At 47.6% G+C, this 18907-nt stretch overlaps 2 protein-coding genes across 8 annotated transcripts in view; one reads left to right on the forward strand and one right to left on the reverse strand.

The window, feature by feature from the left end:
• The window catches only part of LOC125152807 (cytoplasmic tRNA 2-thiolation protein 1), a 51458-nt gene that overhangs the window by 18835 nt on the left and 13716 nt on the right, over window positions 1-18907 (forward strand). For 2 of the 4 annotated variants that reach the window (XM_047835246.1, XM_047835245.1), the window contains 2 exons: window positions 6824-6950; window positions 7230-7325. In XM_047835246.1, coding sequence (XP_047691202.1) covers window positions 6898-6950; window positions 7230-7325 — 149 coding nt within the window. In that variant the 5' untranslated portion in view covers window positions 6824-6897. Of the gene's footprint in view, window positions 1-6823; window positions 6951-7229; window positions 7326-13230; window positions 15469-18907 lie in introns of those variants that run through there. The other 2 variants (XM_047835243.1, XM_047835244.1) reach the window with 2 other exon arrangements.
• LOC125152808 (uncharacterized) overlaps window positions 1-18907 on the reverse strand; it is a 32542-nt gene that overhangs the window by 4349 nt on the left and 9286 nt on the right. Inside the window, exons 2-5 of one of the 4 annotated variants that reach the window (XR_007147329.1) lie at window positions 17544-17807; window positions 16753-17069; window positions 16039-16147; window positions 15493-15541 (exon numbers count right to left, since the gene is read on the reverse strand). Coding sequence is in view for 2 of the 4 variants with exons in the window: in XM_047835250.1 (XP_047691206.1) it covers window positions 16928-17069; window positions 17544-17807 (406 nt within the window). In the remaining 2 variants the exon portion in view is untranslated. Of the gene's footprint in view, window positions 1-15492; window positions 15542-15666; window positions 17070-17543; window positions 17808-18907 lie in introns of those variants that run through there. The other 3 variants (XR_007147328.1, XM_047835250.1, XM_047835251.1) reach the window with 3 other exon arrangements.

Raw genomic sequence — 18907 nt, forward strand, 5'->3', positions numbered from 1 at the left:
CCATTCTGACAGGTGTGAGGTGGTATCTTTTTTTTTTTTTTACAATTTTTTTAAAATATATGAAATTTATTGTCAAATTGGTTTTCATACAACACCCAGTGCTCATCCCAAAAGATGCCCTCCTCAATACCCATCACCCACTCGCCCCTCCCTCCCACCCCCATCAGCCCTCAGTTTGTCCTCATTTTTTAAGAGTCTCTTATGCTTTGGCTCTCTCCCACTCTAACCTCTCTTTTGTTTTTTTTCTTCCCCTCCCCCATGGGTTCCTGTTAAGTTTCTCAGGATCCACATAAGAGTGAAAACATATGGTATCTGTCTTTCTCTGTATGGCTTATTTCACTTAGCATCACACTCTCCAGTTCCATCCACGTTGCTACAAAGGGCCATATTTCATTCTTTCTCATTGCCACATAGTACTCCATTGTGTGTATAAACCACAATTTCTTTATCTATTCATCAGTTGATGGACATTTAGGCTCTTTCCATAATTTGGCTATTGTTGAGAGTGCTGCTATAAACATTGGGGTACAAGTGCCCCTATGCATCAGCACTCCTGTATCCCTTGGGTAAATTCCTAGCAGTGCTACAGCTGGGTCATAGCGTAGGTCTATTTCTAATTTTTTGAGGAACCTCAACACTGTTTTCCAGAGTGGCTGCACCAGTTTGCATTCCCACCAACAGTGCAAGAGGGTTCCCGTTTCTCCACATCCTCTCCAGCATCTACAGTCTCCTGATTTGTTCATTTTGGCCACTCTGACTGGCGTGAGGTGATATCCGAGTGTGGTTTTGATTTGTATTTCCCTGATGAGAAGCGACGTTGAGCACCTTTTCATGTGCCTGTTGGCCATCTGGATGTCTTCTTTAGAGAGGTGTCTATTCATGTTTTCTACCCATTTCTTCACTGGGTTATTTGTTTTTCGGGTGTGGAGTTTGGTGAGCTCTTTATAGATTTTGGATACTAGCCCTTTGTCTGATATGTCATTTGCAAATATCTTTTCCCATTCCGTTGGTTGCCTTTTAGTTTTGTTAATTGTTTCCTTTGCTGTGCAGAAGCTTTTTATCTTCATGAGGTCCCAATAGTTCATTTTTGCTTTTAATTCCCTGGCCTTTCGGGATGTGTCAAGTAAGAAATTGCTACGGCTGAGGTCAGAGAGGTCTCTTCCTGTTTTCTCCTCTAGGGTTTTGATGGTTTCCTGGCTCACATTCAGGTCCTTTATCCATTTTGAGTTTATTTTGTGAATGGTGTGAGAAAGTGGTCTAGTTTCAACCTTCTGCATGTTGCTGTCCAGTTCTCCCAGCACCATTTGTTAAAGAGACCGTCTTTTTTCCATTGGATATTCTTTGCTGCTTTGTCAAATATTAGTTGGCCATACGTTTGTGGGTCTAGTTCTGGGGTTTCTATTCTATTCCATTGGTCTATGTGTCTGTTTTTGTGCCAATACCATGCTGTCTTGATGATTACAGCTTTGTAGTAGAGGCTGAAGTCTGGGATTGTGATGCCTCCTGCTTTGGTCTTCTTCAAAATTACTTTGGCTATTTGGGGCCTTTTGTGGTTCCATATGAATTTTAGGATTGCTTGTTCTAGCTTCGAGAAGAATGCTGGTTCAATTTTGATTGGGATTGCATTGAATGTGTAGATAGCTTTGGGTAGTACTGACATTTTGACAATATTTATTCTTCCAACCCATGAGCACGGAATGTTTTTCCATTTCTTTATATCTTCAGTTTCCTTCATAAGCTTTCTGTAGTTTTCAGCATACAGATCTTGTACACCTTTGGTTAGATTTATTCCTAAGTATTTTATGCTTCTTGGTGCAATTGTGAATGGGATCAGTTTCTTTATTTGTCTTTCTGTTGCTTCATTATTAGTGTGTAAGAATGCAGCTGATTTCTGTACATTGATTTTGTATCCTGCAACTTTGCTGAATTCATGTATCAGTTTTAGCAGACTTATGGTGGAGTCTATTGGATTTTCCATGTATACTATCATGTCATCTGCAAAAAGTGAAAGCTTAACTTCATCTTTACCAATTTTGATGCCTTTGATTTCCTTTTGTTGTCTGATTGCTGATGCCAGAACTTCCAACACTATGTTAAACAACAGCGGTGAGAGTGGACATCCCTGTCGTGTTCCTGATCTCAGGGAAAAAGCTCTCAGTTTTTCCCCATTGAGAATGATGTTAGCTGTGGGCTTTTCATAAATGGCTTTTATGATGTTTAAGTATGTTCCTTCTATCCTGACTTTCTCGAGGGTTTTTATTAAGAAAGGATGCTGCATTTTGTCAAATGCTTTTTCTGCATCGATTGACAGGATCATATGGTTCTTTTCTTTTATTAATGTGATGTATCATGTTGATTGATTTGTGAATGTTGAACCAGCCCTGCAGCCCAGGAATGAATTCCGCTTGACCATGGTGAATAATTCTTTTTATATGCTGTTGAATTCGATTTGCTAGTATCGTATTGAGAATTTTTGCATCCATATTCATCAGGGATATTGGCCTATAGTTCTCTTTTTTTACTGGGTCTGTCTGGTTTAGGAATCAAAGTAATACTGGCTTCATAGAATGAGTCTGGAAGTTTTCCTTCCCTTTCTATTTTTTGGAATAGCTTGAGAAAGATAGGTATTATCTCTGCTTTAAATGTCTGGTAGAAATCCCCTGGGAAGCCATCTGGTCCTGGACTCTTATTTGTTGGGAGATTTTTGATAACTGATTCAATTTCTTCGCTGGTTATGGGTCTGTTCAAGCTTTCTATTTCCTCCTGATTGAGTTTTGGAAGTGTGTGGGTGCTTAGGAATTTGTCCATTTCTTCCAGGTTGTCCAGTTTGTTGGCATATAGTTTTTCATAGTATTCCCTGATAATTCCTTGTATCTCTGAGGGATTGGTTGTAATACTTCCATTTTCATTCATGATTTTATCTATTTGGGCCATCTCCCTTTTCTTTTTGAGAAGCCTGGCTAGAGGTTTATCAATTTTGTTTATTTTTTCAAAAAGCCAACTCTTGGTTTCATTGATCTGCTCTACAGGTTTTTTTAGATTCTTTATTATTTCTGCTCTGATCTTTATTATTTCTCTTCTTCTGCTGGGTTTATGGTGTCTTTGCTGTTCTGCTTCTATTTCCCTTAGGTGTGCTGTTAGATTTTGTATTTGGGATTTTTCTTGTTGCTTGAGATAGGCCTGGATTGCAATGTATTTTCCTCTCAGGACTGCCTTCGCTGCATTCCAAAGCGTTTGGATTGTTGTATTTTCATTTTCTTTTGTTTCCATATATTTTTAAATTTCTTCTCTAATTGCCTGGTTGACCCGTTCATTCTTTAGTAGGGTGTTCTTTAACCTCCGTATCTTTGGAGGTTTTCCAGACTTTTTCCTGTGGTTGATTTCAAGCTTCATAGTATTGTGGTCTGAAAGTATGCATGGTACGATCTCAATTCTTGTATACTTATCAAGGGCTGTTTTGTGATCCAGTATGTGATCTATCTTGGAGAATGTTCCGTGTGCACTTGAGAAGAAAGTATATTCTGTTGCTTTGGGATGCAGAGTTCTAAATATATCTGTCAAGTCCATCTGATCCAATGTATCATTCACCCTTGTTTGTTTATTGATTGTGTGTCTAGATGATCTATCCATTTCTTTAAGTGGGGTGTTAAAGTCCCCTGCAATTACCACATTCTTATCAATAAGGTTGCTTATGTTTGTGAGTAATTGTTACATATCTGGGGCTCCCGTATTCGGTGCATAGACATTTATAATTGTTAGCTCTTCCTGATGGATAGACCCTATAATTATTATATAATGCCCTTCATCTCTTATTACAGCCTTTAATTTAAAGTCTAGTTTGTCTGATATAAGTATGGCTACTCCAACTTTCTTTTGACTTCCATTTGCATGATAGATAGTTCTCCATCCCCTCACTTTCAATCTGAAGGTGTCCTCAGGTCTAAAATGAGTCTCTTGTAGACAGCAAATAGATGGGTCTTGTTTTTTTATCCATTCTGATACCCTGTGTCTTTTGGTTGGAGCATTTAGTCCATTTACAATTCAGTGTTATTACTCAAAGATAGGGGTTTAGAGTCATTGTGATGTCTGTAGGTTTCATGCTTGTAGCGGTATCTCTGGTACTTTGTCTCACAGGATCCCCCTTAGGATCTCTTGTAAGGCTGGTTTAGTGGTGATGAATTCCTTCAGTTTTTGTTTGTTTGGGAAGACCTTTATCTCTCCTATTCTAAATGACAGGTTTGCTGGATAAAGGATTCTTGGGTGCAATTTTTTCTGTTCATCACATTGAAGATTTCCTGCCATTGCTTTCTGGCCTGCCAAGTTTCAGTAGAGAGATCTGTCACGAGTCTTATCGGTCTCCCTGTATATGTTAGAGCACGTTTATCCCTAGCTGCTTTCAGAATTTTCTTTATCCTTGTATTTTGCCAATTTCACTATGATATGTCGTGCAGAAGATCAATTCAAGTTACGTCTGAAGGGAATTCTCTGTGCCTCTTGGATTTCAATGCCTTTTTCCTTCCCCAGATCAGGGAAGTTCTCAGCTATTATTTCTTCAAGTACACCTTCAGCACCTTTCCCTCTCTCTTCCTCCTCTGGAATACCAATTATGCATAGATTATTTCTCTTTAGTGCATCACTTAGTTCTCTAATTTTCCACTCATACTCCTGGATTTTTTTCTCTTTTTCTCAGCTTCCTCTTTTTCCATAATTTTATCTTCTAGTTCACCTATTCTCTGCCTCTTCAATCTGAGCTGTGGTTGTCTCCATTTTATTTTGCAGCTGTTTATAACATTTTTAAAAGCTCCTCCTGGCTTTTCCTTATTCCCTTGATCTCTGTAGCAATAGATTCTCTGCTGTCCTCTATACTGTTTTCAAACCCAGCGATTAATTTTATGACTATTATTCTAAATTCACTTTCTGTTATATTGTTTAAATCCTTTTTGATCAGTTCGTTAGCTGTCGTTATTTCCTGGAGATTCTTTTGAGGGGAATTCATCCGTTTCATCATTTAGGATAGTTCCTGGAGTGGTGCGGGACTGCGGGGCACTTCCCCTGTGCTGTCTTGAATAACTTGCGTTGGTGGGTGGGGCCGCAGTCTGACCTGATGTCTGCCCCCAGCCCACCGCTGGGGCCACAGTCAGACTGGTGTGTGCCTTCTCTTCCCCTCTCCTAGGGGCGGGATTCACTGTGGGGTGGCGTGGCCCGTCTGGGCTACTTGCACACTGCCAGGCTTGTGGTGCTGGGGATCTGGCTTATTAGCTGGGGTGGATCGGCAAGGTGCATGGGGGCAGGAGGGGCAGGCTCAGCTCGCTTTTCCTTTGGTGATCCGCTTCAGGAGGGGCCCTGCAGCACCGGGAGGGAATCAGACCCGCCACTGGAGGGATGGATCCGCAGAAGTACAGCGTTGGATGTTTGAGTGGTGCAAGCAAGTTCCCTGGCAGGAACTGGTTCCCTTTGGGATTTTGGCTGGGGGATGGGTGAGGGAGATGGCACTGGCGAGCTCCTTTGTTCCCTGCCAAACTGAGCTCTGTCGTCTGGGGGTCAACAACTCTCCCTCCCATTGTCCTTCTCCAAGCAGAGCTGTTAGCTTATAACCTTCCAGATGTTAAGTCCCGCTTGCTGTCCGAACACACTCCATCCAGCCCCTCCGTGTTTGCAAGCCAGACTCAGGGTCTCTGCTTGGCCGGTGGGCTGCCCCTCTGCCCTGGCTCCCTCCCCCGAGTCCGTGTAGTGCACACCGCCTCTCCGCCCTTCCTACCCTCTTCCGTGGGCCTCTTGTCTACACTTGGCTCTGGAGAATCCGTTCTGCTAGTGTTCTGGTGGTTTTCTGGGTTATTTAGGCAGGTGTGGGTGGAATCTAAGTGTTCAGCAGGACGAGGTGATCCCAGCATCCTCCTATGCCACCATCTTCTTCCTCAAGCCTTTATCGTGAGGTGGTACCTCATTGTGGTTTTGATCTGTATTTCCCTGATGATGAGTGATGTGGACCATTTTTTCATGTGTTGGTTGGCCATCTGGATGTCGTCTTTGGAGAAGTGTCTATTCATGTCTTTTGCCCATTACTTCACTGGATTATGTTTTCGGTGTTGTTTGATAAGTTCTTTATAGATTTTGGATACTAACCCTTTATCTGATACGTTGTTTGCAAATCTCTTCTCCCATTCTGTCGGTTGATTGTTTCCTTTGCTGTGCAGAAGCTTTTTGTTTTGACGAGGTCCCAGTAGTTCATTTTTGCTTTCGTTTCCCTTGCCTCCGGAGACGTGTTGAGTAAGAGGTTGCTGTGGCCAAAATCAAAGAGGTTTTTGCCTGCTTTCTCCTCGAGGATTTTGATGGCTTCCTGTTTTACATTTAAGTCTTTCCTCCATCTTGAGTTTGTTTTTGTGTATGGTGTAAGAAAGTGGTCCAGGTTCGTTCTTCTGCATGTCACTGTCCAGTTTTCCCAGCACCACTTGCTGAGGAGACTGTATTCCATTGGATATTCTTTCCAGCTTTGTCAAAGATGAGTTGGCCATATGTTTGTGGGTCCATTTCTGGGTTCTCTATTCTGTTGCATTGATCTGAGTGTCTGTTTTTGTGCCAAAAATTTTTTCAAGTGTTCTAAGAGCTCTATGCCAGACAGCTGGAACTAACCACAATATCACGAGTATGTAGTAAGATTGCAGGGTATTTCTAAAAAGTTTTAATCCCCCCAAATACAACATTAAGTGGGTGGTTAGTGGAGAGCCATGTACATCATGGGGAAAAAATCATTAAGAACAGGTCTGCAGGTGACCTCTTTCCAATAAGGAGTAATTTCGCATTGACCTGGGGTTCGATGTTACAGGTATCAGTGTCATTTGAGGATGTGACCATGGACTTCAGCAGGGAGGAGTGGGAGCAGCTGGGCCCCGCCCAGAGATGCCTGTACTGGGACGTGATGCTGGAGATCTGCAGCCACCTCCTCTCCCTGGGTGAGCACCCCTCTCCCTCCCCCCGACCCCCGCCGGAATCTCGGACAGACCTCGTCAAGATTTCCCTCCTTGTTGTGGGACGCAGCAGGGCAAATGAAGTATGTAATCTGTTTGCCTTTGATTTGTCCCTGTCTGGTCGTTCCTTTAGGGCCCTTTCGAATAGTACTTCGTTCCTAAGTAAAAGATGTTGACTTTTCCGAGGAGCCGATGCAAAGCTTCACTGAATGGGCTGTAAAGCCCAAGACCACATACAAATCCGATATTCTTTCTCACGAACAGGGTACCCCATTCCCAGGCCAGAGATGATTTTCAGGATGGAAAAGGAAGAGGAGCCATGGATAAGGGAGGCTCAGCTCCCACATCAGTGGCATCCAGGTGAGTGACTGTTTGTTACCTGGCAGATGCGTGGACATCTCTGGGTGGGGGGGCGGGGGCATTATTCAACTGCCACCCTACCCATCCCCAGGTGGGTGGACCGCATGCCCCGTGCTCTCCCGGTTTCTACAACTAACGCTGTGATGGCCGTGGGGGCAGGCGTAAGAATTTCTCAGAGGTGACTACACAGGAGCGGGCTTCCCTGATCCCTGGACACAAGCGTACTTAGTGTGACTAAGTAAACCATAGACTCTTCTGATGGGCTACAGAATCCGTGCTCTGGCGTGAGAAGGCTCAAGGACCCACCCTTGTATGCCTTGATCAGGTTTCTCCTGGCCCATATGATAGGCCATTGGGCTGTTTCTTGTTTTAACGTCATTTAGCTGATACCGAGTTAGAGTATCTCCTCATATCCATCGTGATCGGGCTTTCCGTCTGTACGTTGCTTCTACATCTTGTTCGGTCCTTTTGTGTCCATGGAGTTTTCGTAAGGCCCTTTTTCTTTTTTATTTGCCCCCTGAATTCACTGGTTTGTCTTTTCTATGGTGGATATTCTTCCTTCTTTTCCCCTAGTTGTGGCTCCTCCCCCTCAGAGCCTCAGGCTTACCCTCTGGTCATCCCTTCATATGGTGGTAATTCCCTAGAAGGGCCCTTCTCTTCACAACACCAAGCCTCAGGGTTTTCTTGTGATCTCTAGATCAACCCCTCCAGTTCCTGTGCCTAAACCCTTCTCTTACCTTATTCAGTGGTGTGGTGGACAATTAATGCAGGATGGCTCACTTCCCTTATTTGCTGGAGATCAGAAATTGGAATCCTTACCAAATCAAACATTTTTCTCAGCCTTTTACATTTTGTCAGATTCTTTGTTTTGTTTTGTTTTAAGTTTATTAGAGCAGGGCACGTGGGTGGCTCAGTCAGTTAAGCGTCTGACTTCGGCTCAGGTCGTGATCTCATGCTCATGAGTTCGAGCCCCACATCGGGCTCTGTGCTGACAGCTCAGAGACTGGAGCCTGCTTCGGATTCTTTGTCTCCTCTCTCTCTGCCCTTCCCCTGCTCATGCTCTGTCTCTCTTTCTGTCTCTCAAAAATAAATAAAAAACATTAAAGTTTATTAGAGCCAGTGAGTGGGGAAGAGCAGAGAAAGAATCCCACGCAGGCTCCGCACTGTCAGCTCAGAGCCTGGAACCTGCTTCAGATTCTGTGTCTCCCTCTCTCTGCTCCTCCCCTGCTCACACTCTGTCTCTCTCTCAAAAATAAAAGCATTAAAAAAAAAAAATAAAGTCAGACACTCAACTGACTGAGCCAGCCACCCACGTATTTCTACATTCAAATGTATCTAGAGAGTTTCATTGCTTGTGCTGTACCCAGTGTTCCTATTTTCTTCCGTGTCTACTACAGAGATGGATATACATCAGTATAGACAGTATATACTGTCTGTAGGATGATCCTGTCTGCGTGGTCTGATTGATCTCCACTTTCCGTACTTAATCTTCGTTATGTCAGTATCGAGCATGAGGAAACCATTCAGGGTATAAAAATTATTGAATTTCTGAAGATGGGCAAAAAATAATGCTTTTTTCTATTTTGGAAGGAAACAAAATACCTGCTGAGGTAAATTCAAAGACACCAAGATTGGGGCACCTGTGTGGCTCAGTCGGTGAAACGTCTGACTTCGACTCCCTCTCCTTTGCCCCTTCCCTGTTTGTTCTCTCTCTCTCTCCTATGTCTCAAAAACAAAGACACCGAGATCATCATTAGAGTGGGTAACAACATGAGATGTTAAAACCATCAGCCTTTTGGCATTAATGTTGTCTGTTTAATGGAGGCCAACTCAAAAAGTACATATCAGGATGAAGGGTGTAGGGAGTGACTGCTTATGAAGGTCCAAGGCGATGGCATCAGCCCAGAGGAGTGGCATTGGGGGTAACGTGAAGGACACGGTACTTGTAACTGCTCTGCATGGCAGCTGTGAGCTCTAAAGCTAAATTGGGGTAGAAGAGGTGAGAGTATGCTTGGATTTGGGAATAAATTAGACTTTTTTTGGAAACAGCTTTGTGGGGGGGGGTTTGTTTTGTTTTTTTTTTAATATTTGAGGGAGAAAGAGAGAGATAGAATCCAACTGGTAGAGGGTTAGAGAGAGAGGGAGACACAGGCTTCAGGTTCTGAGCTGTCAGCACAGAGCCCAACGTGGGGCTCAAACCCACAAACCATGAGATCATGAGATCATGACTTGAGCCAAAGTCGGATGGTTAACCGACTGAGCCACCCAAGTGTTCCTATTTGTTTTTTAAATGTTTATTTGTTTTTGAGAGAGAGTGACCAGGAGAGGGGCAGAGTGGGGGGACAGAGGACCCGAAGTGGGCTCTGTGCAGAGAGCCTGATGCAGAGCTCTAATTCACAAACTTTGATTCTGTCACTTGAGCCGAAGTTGGGTGCTTAACCGACTGAGCCACCCAGGCGCCCTGGAACAGCATTATTAACGTTAAGCTGTCTTGGAGAATTATGGACAAGCTTTTCAGCATAGTGCTGATATTTTACATTGAGCATCTTCAGTAGTGATGTACATTTCATTGGGTTCTCCAAGAGTTTTATGATCTGAATGAACCGTTCAAAATGGTCAAATCACTGTCTGGGAACTCAAAGTAGAATGTCTTCAGGAAATGTGAAAGCCAGAGTTTAGGTAAAATTGCTATGTAAGAACGCAGAATGGAAGAAAAAAACAAATAGCCTGATATAAAAAGTCAGGGACTCGAGTAGACGTTTCTCCAGAGGTGACATATGAGTGGCCAACAAGTATATGAAAAGATGCTCAGTATTAGGGTGACGCAAAGCAAAACCACAGTGGTAACCAACTCACCCGCTAGACTGGCTACTGTTAAAAAATCAAAATAGTAAGTGTTGGCAAGGATGTGACCCTCACACTGTTGTTGAGAATGCAAAATGATGCAGCCACTATGGAAGACGGTACGGTGATTCCTCAGAAAACTAAGCCTGGGGGCGCCTGGGTGGCTCAGTGGGTTAAGTGTCCGACTTCGGCTCAGGTCATGATCTCATGGTTCATGGGTTCGAGCCCCACGTCAGGCTCTGTGCTGACGGCTCAGCGCCTGGAGCCTGCTTCAGATCCTGTGTCCCCTTCTCTCTCTGCCCCGCCCCTACTCGCGGTCTGTCTCAAAAATAAATACACATTAAAAAATTAAGCATAGAATGACCATATGATGCAGCCAGCAATTAATTCCACTTCTGTATATATATCTGGGAGAATTGAAAGGATCTTGAAGAGAGATTTGCACACCTATGTTCACAGTAGCTGAGAAGTGGGTGCAACCCAGTTGTCCATTGATGGGTGAACGGATTAAGAAAATGTGTGTACACACCATGTGATGTGATTCAGCCTTAAAAAGAAAGGTAAATCTGACCCATGATATGATATGGATGATTCTTGAGGATATTATAAGTGACAAACAGACAAATACTATCTGATTCCAGTCACAATAGGAGGTTAGGAGGTGTCTAGAGAGAGTCCTGTTCACAGAGACAGAAGGCAGGATGGTGGTTTCCAGAGGGGGGAGGGGGAGCTGCCACTTCAGTGGCATCGCGTCTGTCGCAAAATAAAAGTTGTGGAGGGGCGCCTGGGTGGCTCAGTCAGTTAAGCATCCGACTTCAGCTCAGGTCTTGATCTCTCGGTCCATAGTTCATAGTTGGAGCCCCGCATCGTGCTCCGTGCTGACAGCTCAGAGCCTGGAGCCTGCTTTGGATTCTGTGACTCCTTCTCTCTCTGCCCCTCCACCTCTCATGCTCTGTCTCTGTCTCTTTCTCAAAAATAAATAAACATTAAAAAAAAAAAAATTTAAATAAAAGTTGTGGAGAGATGGGTTACACAACAGTGTGAACATGCCTGACACTGTTGCACTTAGAAAGGCTGAAGGGGTAAATTTTACACTATGCATTTTTTTTAACCAGTTTTTTTTAACAGTTAACGCTAAAGACAAAAAGCATTCTCATTTTTTAAAAAAGTGAATGATGAGTGAGGTTTGGGCACAGGACAAAGGTCTGAGATACAGTTTCTCCAGGGGACTGATAGAAGAAATAAGATACGATGTTCTCTTCACAGTCAGTATTCAAATCTCAGGGCAGATGAAGGAATAATAAAACGCCGTCACTCTTTTTGTATTTCTTTTTTTTTTTTTTTTTTTTAATTTTTGGATGTTTATTTTTGAGAGAGACAGCACGACTAGGGAAGGGGCAGAGAGAGAGAGGGAGACACAGAATCCGAAGCAGGCTCCAGGCTCTGAGCTATCAGCACCGAGCCCGACGCGGGGCTTGAACTCACAAACCATGAGATCATGACTGAGCCGAAGTTGGACATGTAAGTGACTGAGCCACCCAGGCACTCCTTCCTTTTCTGTTCAGCATCTCTTGCATCTTGTGTTCTATACTAGTCAACTGGATGAGCGATGACTCTGTTCTTGGTGGATAAAAAACGGTACATTAGGTTAGCATAAGGCTGAAAGTTCTACAGAGAGCAAGGTTCAGTATAGTAATTTCTAGAATACTTTTCTCTCCTGTAAAAAGTTCAAAAGGCAGATGAGCAGGAAGCCTCACTTCTTGTATTCTCTGGGTGTCTAAGGTTTTCCCTAGCTGTTGCGCTGTGCTTTAGGACACTGTCCATGTGCGTGACTGGTGGAGTCTTTTGGGTTTTCCACGTAGAGTGTCCTGTCATCCGTGAAGAGTGCAAGTTTGACTTCTTTGCCAAGTCGGATGCCTAATATTTCGTCTTGTTGTCTGATTGCTGAGGCTCGGACTTCCAACACTATGTTAAACAGCAGCAGTGAGAGTGGACATCCCTGTCGCGTCCCTGATCTCGGGGGAAAGCTCTCAGTTTTTCTGTCAATGTGCGCGACTGAATGTGCACTGCATCCCAAGGCAGGTTCTGTGAGGCGGAAGGGGGGTGCGGGGTATCGAGAAGCTGTGGTCTTTCCCCCCGGGGCCGGAATTGGTGCATCACGTCGTATGCGTATTCCATCAGCCAAAACCATCTGCCGGTCACATCTCATCACAAAGGACGTTGAGAACTGTTACGTAGCTTGGCAGGCACATACCTGGTCACGGTTACTTCTATGAAAGACGGTGACACAGATTTCGGGGGACAGCTTGCTTGTCCACTCTTCCAGTGTTCCTTTCCTGGGTTGTAAATTCATTTCTAGGTTCAAGCAAACAGATTTCAGCTTCCTGGAGAGTTGCCTTTGGGCAGCGGTACCCTCTTGCTGCTTGGCCATGTCAGGGCTGGTGCCGTCTCCGTTTTCCAGACGACACGCAGGGCGGGTGGACTCACCAAATCCACCTTGCTTCTGACAAGCGGGGGGAGACGGGGGATGAGTCATGACTTAGATCCGAAAGCTAACGAAGAGCTGGCCGCCGAGCCCCTCCGGCCTGCCCCGGCCGTTCTCGGCCGTTGCCCCGTGCTGCCCGTGTCTGTGTTTCCTGGAGTCGTCCATAGGTGTGCGTATCTGTGGGTCTCTGGACCGTCTGCCTGCGGAAGTGGAGCCAGGCTGCCCTTGTTCGAATCTGACTCCCGCCAGAGCTCAGTGAGGTGACTGTGGTCAGTTCCTTATGCTGCACCTCCTCCTCCATGAGACAGGGGTAGTAAGTGCCATTACGCATGGAGGGGTGTGAGGGCTGAAGGAGTTTCTGTGGCACGATGTCGCACGGTCTGGCACGCGGTCGTGCCGTCCGCAGACAGGCTGACACGCAGTAAAGTCTGTGGCCGTTTCCTCGTCATCACCAGCCTCGCCCCCGTCATTATCCTGCGACTTGCAATGTCTGTGTTCGGTCTCCATCCGCTCCTCTGACGTGTCCTCCTTCCTCTGTTAACTTGTGCCTACCTCTTCATCTTTTTCTCCTTCTAGAAGGGGAGTTTGGACTCAAAACCTCACGACAGAAAATTTTTGAAAAAGCTTCGTTTCGTGACGGTAAGGAACTTGTGGCCCCGGGAGGCGGGTCACGGTGCTCTGTCTTGGGAGATGTGAACCCCACAACGAGGGGTCTGCAGAAGCAAGGGAAACCTTCGCGGCACGGGGCTCTCCTCAGTAGGGAAACACCGGATACAGAGAGAGACCGCGGGTGTAAAGTCCCGGGAAAAATCGCTCCTGTGAGGCCCCATCTTGTTTCTCCACAAAAAAGACCTCCTAAACGTGGCTCATTTGTGAAAAGTTTGAAGCCCAACCTAGAAGGAAGTCCTCAAAAGCAAAGCGACGGCACAGAACACCTCGATGGGACTGTCGGCTCTGGCCGGCTACTCCCCCATAGCCCTTCCGGTCCTGGCTACAAGAACGTTCGTCCAGGAGAGAACCTGTGTGAAGGGAATCCACATACGAAAGTCGGCAGCCGTAAACCGCCACACGCACAACATCGAGTTCATACCTGGGAGAAACCCGATAAATGTGCCGAATGTGGCAGGGGCTTCGGCCAGAAGCCACCCCTCGAGCAGCAGAGATTCCACGGCGTGGAAAACCTCCAGGAGAGCAGGAAATGCACGACGAGCCTTGCCCCGCGGCCAGACCTCGGCGCGTATCTGCCCGCTCACGCAGGACACGTTCCGTACATATGTAAGGAGTGCGGGAAAGTCTTCGCTCAGAGGTCGGAACTGACGACACACCAGAAAAGCCACGCTAGACAGAAGCCCCACAAATGCCAGGAATGTGGAAAAGCCTTTTTCCAGGCGTTATCTCTCTTCAGACACCAGAGAACCCACACTCGAGGGAAGCTCTACGAGTGCGGCGAGTGTGGGAAAGGCTTCTCCCAGAAGTCCACCCTCGCCATCCATCAGAAAATCCACGCCGGCGAGCGGCAGTATGCGTGCGGCGAGTGTGGGAAGGCCTTCACCCAGAAGTCCGCGCTCAGCCTGCACCGGAGGATCCACTCGGGGGAGAAGGCCTACGCGTGCCTTGCGTGCGGCCAGGCCTTCGTGCAGAAGGCCCACCTGACCGTGCATCAGAGAAGCCACACCGGAGAGAAGCCCTACAAGTGCAGCGACTGCGGGAGAGCCTTCATTTGCAAGTCGCAGCTCGACATACATCGCCGCATCCACACCGGGGAGAAGCCGTACGAGTGCCGTGACTGTGCAAAAGCCTTCACGCAGAAGTCACACCTCAACATGCACCGGAAGATCCACACGGGAGAGAGACAGCACGTGTGCCGTGACTGCGGCAAGGCCTTCACCCAGAAGTCCATCCTCAACATGCACCAGCGCACCCACACCGGAGAGAAGCCCTACAAGTGCAGCGACTGCGGCAGAGCCTTCACCTCCAAGTCACAGTTCAGAGAGCACCAGCGGGTCCACACGGGCGAGAAACCCTACGTGTGCGCCGCGTGTGGGAAGGCTTTCAACGGCAGGTCCAATTTCCACAAACATCAGATGACTCACACGAGAGGGAAGACCTTTGCCTGCCACACATGCGGGACCGCCTTTGGCCAGAAATCAGAGCTGATGGCACATCGGAGAACTCACGTCGGACAGAGGCCTCACGAATGCGGGGACTGCGGGAAATCCTTCAGTAAGAAACCACAGCTCCAAGTGCACCGGCGAATTCACACGGGAGAGACGCCCTATGCGTGTCCTCAGTGTGGGAAGGCCTTCAACAACAGATCCAATTTTAATAAACACCAAATAACTCATACCAGAAACAGACCTTATGAGAGCAGTTATTGCATGAAAGGCATTACCCAGACATCCGTTCCCAGTATGCATCAGCAATAACATAAAGTGAAACAAAGTCTAAATTTCTCGAAGGAAAAAAAAATCTCCGTAGAGTCTGATTCAATTGTGTATTACAGAATCCATGATTCAGAAGAACCCCCGGAATGCGCTGCATTGTTGCAAAGGTACACCTTGTTTTATATGAAGGAAATCACTTAGACAAGAACATTTAAGAGTGAGGGGAAGTGTCCATATTCGTACTAACCTCGTTAAGGATTATAAAACTCTTTTGGGAAGAAACCCGGACTAACCTTGAGAAAAGTGTCTCTGTAGAAAGTAGTACAAGAGGGGCGCCTGGGTGGCTCAGTCGGTCAAGCAGCCGACTTCGGCCAGGTCACGATCTCGCGGTCCGTGAGTTCGAGCCCCACGTCGGGCTCTGGGCTGACGGCTCAGAGCCTGGAGCCTGCTTCCGATTCTGTGTCTCCCTCTCTCTCTGACCCTCCCCCGTTCATGCTCTGTCTCTGTCTCAAAAATAAATAAACGTTAAAAAAAAAAAAAGTAGTACAAGATAAAATTTTGCCAGATTTTTTGATAAATGCATAAATGTGATTTTGTGATGTATACTGGTCTTCACGGGGCACCTCTTCTCTTACACGACTAGCCCAGCTCTCCCCTCCCCACTTCTTTCCACCCCCACCACTTCTGGCGAGCATCTCCGTAAATAACCAGCGTCAACCTTTCGGTGTAAACTTTTTCCCATTTTTATACAGCCTCCTGGTCACTTCCCCAGGGTCAGCAAACTGGCCATCGGCCAAAGCGGGTTACCCACCCGGGTTTTTTGAATAAAAATTTTACCAGACACAGCCACGTTCATCTGTTTGTGTGTGGCGGCCGCGAGTAACCCGTGGCAGAGCCCACGTGGCCTGCAAAGCCGAGAATATTTACCCTCCGGCCCTTAAAGGAGATTGCCAGCACCTTGTGTCCGCACACACTCATCCCTATGCTCATAATCCTACACCTGTGTCGGAGCTCCGTCCTTGGTTCTGTCAGTATCGGATCCTGTCACAGGCGTGTGTGCCTCGTTCTTCTCGAGCTGCAACACGTCCGTTCGGTGGCTGCACCATATGCTGTAGGGTGAACACGCTCTAACATATTCAACCAGCCTCACAGGTTTTACTCTTCCCCACTTTTTTTTTTTTTTTTTTTTTGCTACAAGAAAGAATAGCATAGTGTTGTCAGACACAGGCCCAGGAGCCAGGCACCTGTATCTGATCCTGCGTCAGTTGGGCAAGTGTTTAATTCCTGGGTTTCAGAAGGACGATGCCAACCGTCCTTCTGTGAGAAGTAAACGGGAAGGTCCGTGTTAAGCACTTGGAACCAACAGATGCGTGGAAGTGAAAGGCGGGGGATTAAGGCTGGTGGGGAGAAGTGAGTAAAATCAGCTCTCCTTAGTAAGAAACCAGGTGGGAGCTCTGGTCCCGGGGATTCTGTTCCAGCCTCCAGCAAACCCTCAGCTTGGCACTGGGGCTCCTAGGGCTGTGAAGTTGATGTCCATGGGGAGGCTGGTGTGGACGGGCTGTAGCTCCTTGGAGAGCAGCCTGGAGCCCTAGGAGTTCATGCCATCTGCAGCTGACTGGGGCCAAAAAGCCAGGATGGGGAGAGGGGCAGCCACACGAGCCCAGGACTTAAGGACCGCCCAAGACAGAACATTCTACCTCCAACCCCAGTTTACCTCTGGCGGCTCTGCTCCTGGCAGGGGTCCCGGCCCTCCAGCAAACGGTGGTGGCCGGAGAACAGACTGGGTGGTAAGAGGAGTGTCTTTGCAGCCTTACAGGGGGGAGGGCAGGGAGGCCAGGTGGCCTGCGCCCCCCACGCCGTGGAGGGACCTGCGGCTCCCTGTGGGCTCCTCAAGCAGCACCCCCTTCCCTGGCAGCCATGTCCTCATCCTCATGATCCCAGCCCCGGTGGGAGTTGGGGAAGCCGTTTATCCTCAGGTAGCGAATGGGGCACGGGGCAAACATGCCTCCAAGGAAGCCACAGTAGGGGAGCCTGGAGAGGCAGAGAGAGCTGGGAGCCAGGAGTTTCAGGCAACAGGGCCCTGGCCCTGGCTCTCTATCCCGAAGCTTTATTTCTGCGTTCCCCCTTCTCCACTCACCCCGCTGATAACCTCTCCCCTGACCCTTCGGGTGTCCCCTTCCCTGATCTTGCGGTCGCCCTTCCTCTGCCTCTTCAGACGGGTCCTCGGCCCCTGGGATATCCCCTCCTCTAAATCCTCTGACAGGCCCACCTGATAACCACTTGATGGCCCTTTCTCCCCAGATCCCTAAGAATACCCTTTCCTGCCCCCTGGCCAGCCCCTCCTTTCATACATTCCTCTTCTCTGGCTTTTGTCATGACCCCCTCTGTCTACCACTGGACCCCTGTGACACCTGCATCCAAAAGGAAGGTTCTTCCCTGTCTACCAGGATTTTCCCCGCCCCATCGTCCCAGAGTCGGCCCCAGGGATCAGGGCCTGGACCTTACAGATGGGCAGGGCAGCATCCAGGGAAGCGCAGGGTCTGGCCAACCGTCCCCCACAGGCGGCCCCCTCCCTCCATCCACTCATAGCTGGACTTGTCTATACCAACAGACACAAGGTGGGGGGGGAAGATGTCACAGATGTAGAGGTCGCTGTCATCCTCTGGGAGGAGGTTCACATGGTGGAAGGAGGCAGTCTTATTCCTCTGTGCGGCCTCCCAGAAGCCCACACTGTGCAGCCTGCCCAGCGCTGAAGGCGGTATTGCGTACCTGGGATGGACAGAGATGCTCAGTGCTCCCTCACCAGCAGGCAGGAGCATGCCCCCACCTGCCAGGCCCCTCTTCTCCCCTTTCCAAGTACCATTCTCTTGCCTGGACTCTCTTCCCACCAGAGCTGGCAAACCCAGACCCGTCCACAAGGGCACAGTTCAAAGGTTCCCTCCCATGGAAAACTTTCCTTGGATTCCCACCCCCATCCTGGGCAGGGTCACTATCTTTAGCCTCCCAGCTCTGCCTCCTTGGCCATGTTCAGGGTTCTCAAGGATGATCCCCTGCAAGAGATCATCTGAGGGAGGCAGAGATTAGGGTGAGCAGGGACCACCTACATTTAAGTTTATTTTGAGAGAGAGAGAGAGAGAGAGAGAGAACGCACAAGTGGGACAGGGGCAGAGAGAAAATCCCAAGCAGGCCCCACGCTGTCAGCATAGAACCTGACTTGGGGCTCAATCCCACAAACTGTGACATCATGACCTGAGCCGAAATCAAGATTCAGACGCTTAACCAACTGAGCCACCAGGCGCCCCCATCATGACCACCTTAATCATTACCATCACCGTCATGTTCATCATCAGCGCTAATTAGCACTGTCAGCACTATCTTCATCATCTCCAACACCATCGACACAGTCCCCTCCCTCCATCACTATTACCATCGCCATCCTCACCGCCGACAGCAGCGGCATCTCAATCATCACCACCAACGGAATCACCATGATCATTAGCACTATCGTTACTGAGCACCTACCATGGGCCAGGCCTTGGCCTCGCAGCTTTATAATGTCATTAACTCAACGAATCCCTCCTGCAGCCCAGTGATGGAGGTGTTATTATCATCCTTGTCTCATGAATGAGAAAACCATGGTGCAGAGAAGTTCCCCAAGTTCATACATGATTATACTAAGTGACAATGTGATGGGTGGATGATGGATGGGTGGACAGACGGATGGATGGACGGATGGACAAACAGATGGACGGACAGATGACTGGTCCCACACTCTGACCACACAAGTAGTAATGGGCAAGGCTGGGATTCAAACAAACATCTAAGGGACTCCAAACCCAGTGCTTTAAGTGACTGCTTGGCTTCACTGC

Source organism: Prionailurus viverrinus, chromosome E2, assembly GCF_022837055.1.
Source record: "Prionailurus viverrinus isolate Anna chromosome E2, UM_Priviv_1.0, whole genome shotgun sequence".
Lineage (NCBI taxonomy): Eukaryota > Metazoa > Chordata > Mammalia > Carnivora > Felidae > Prionailurus > Prionailurus viverrinus.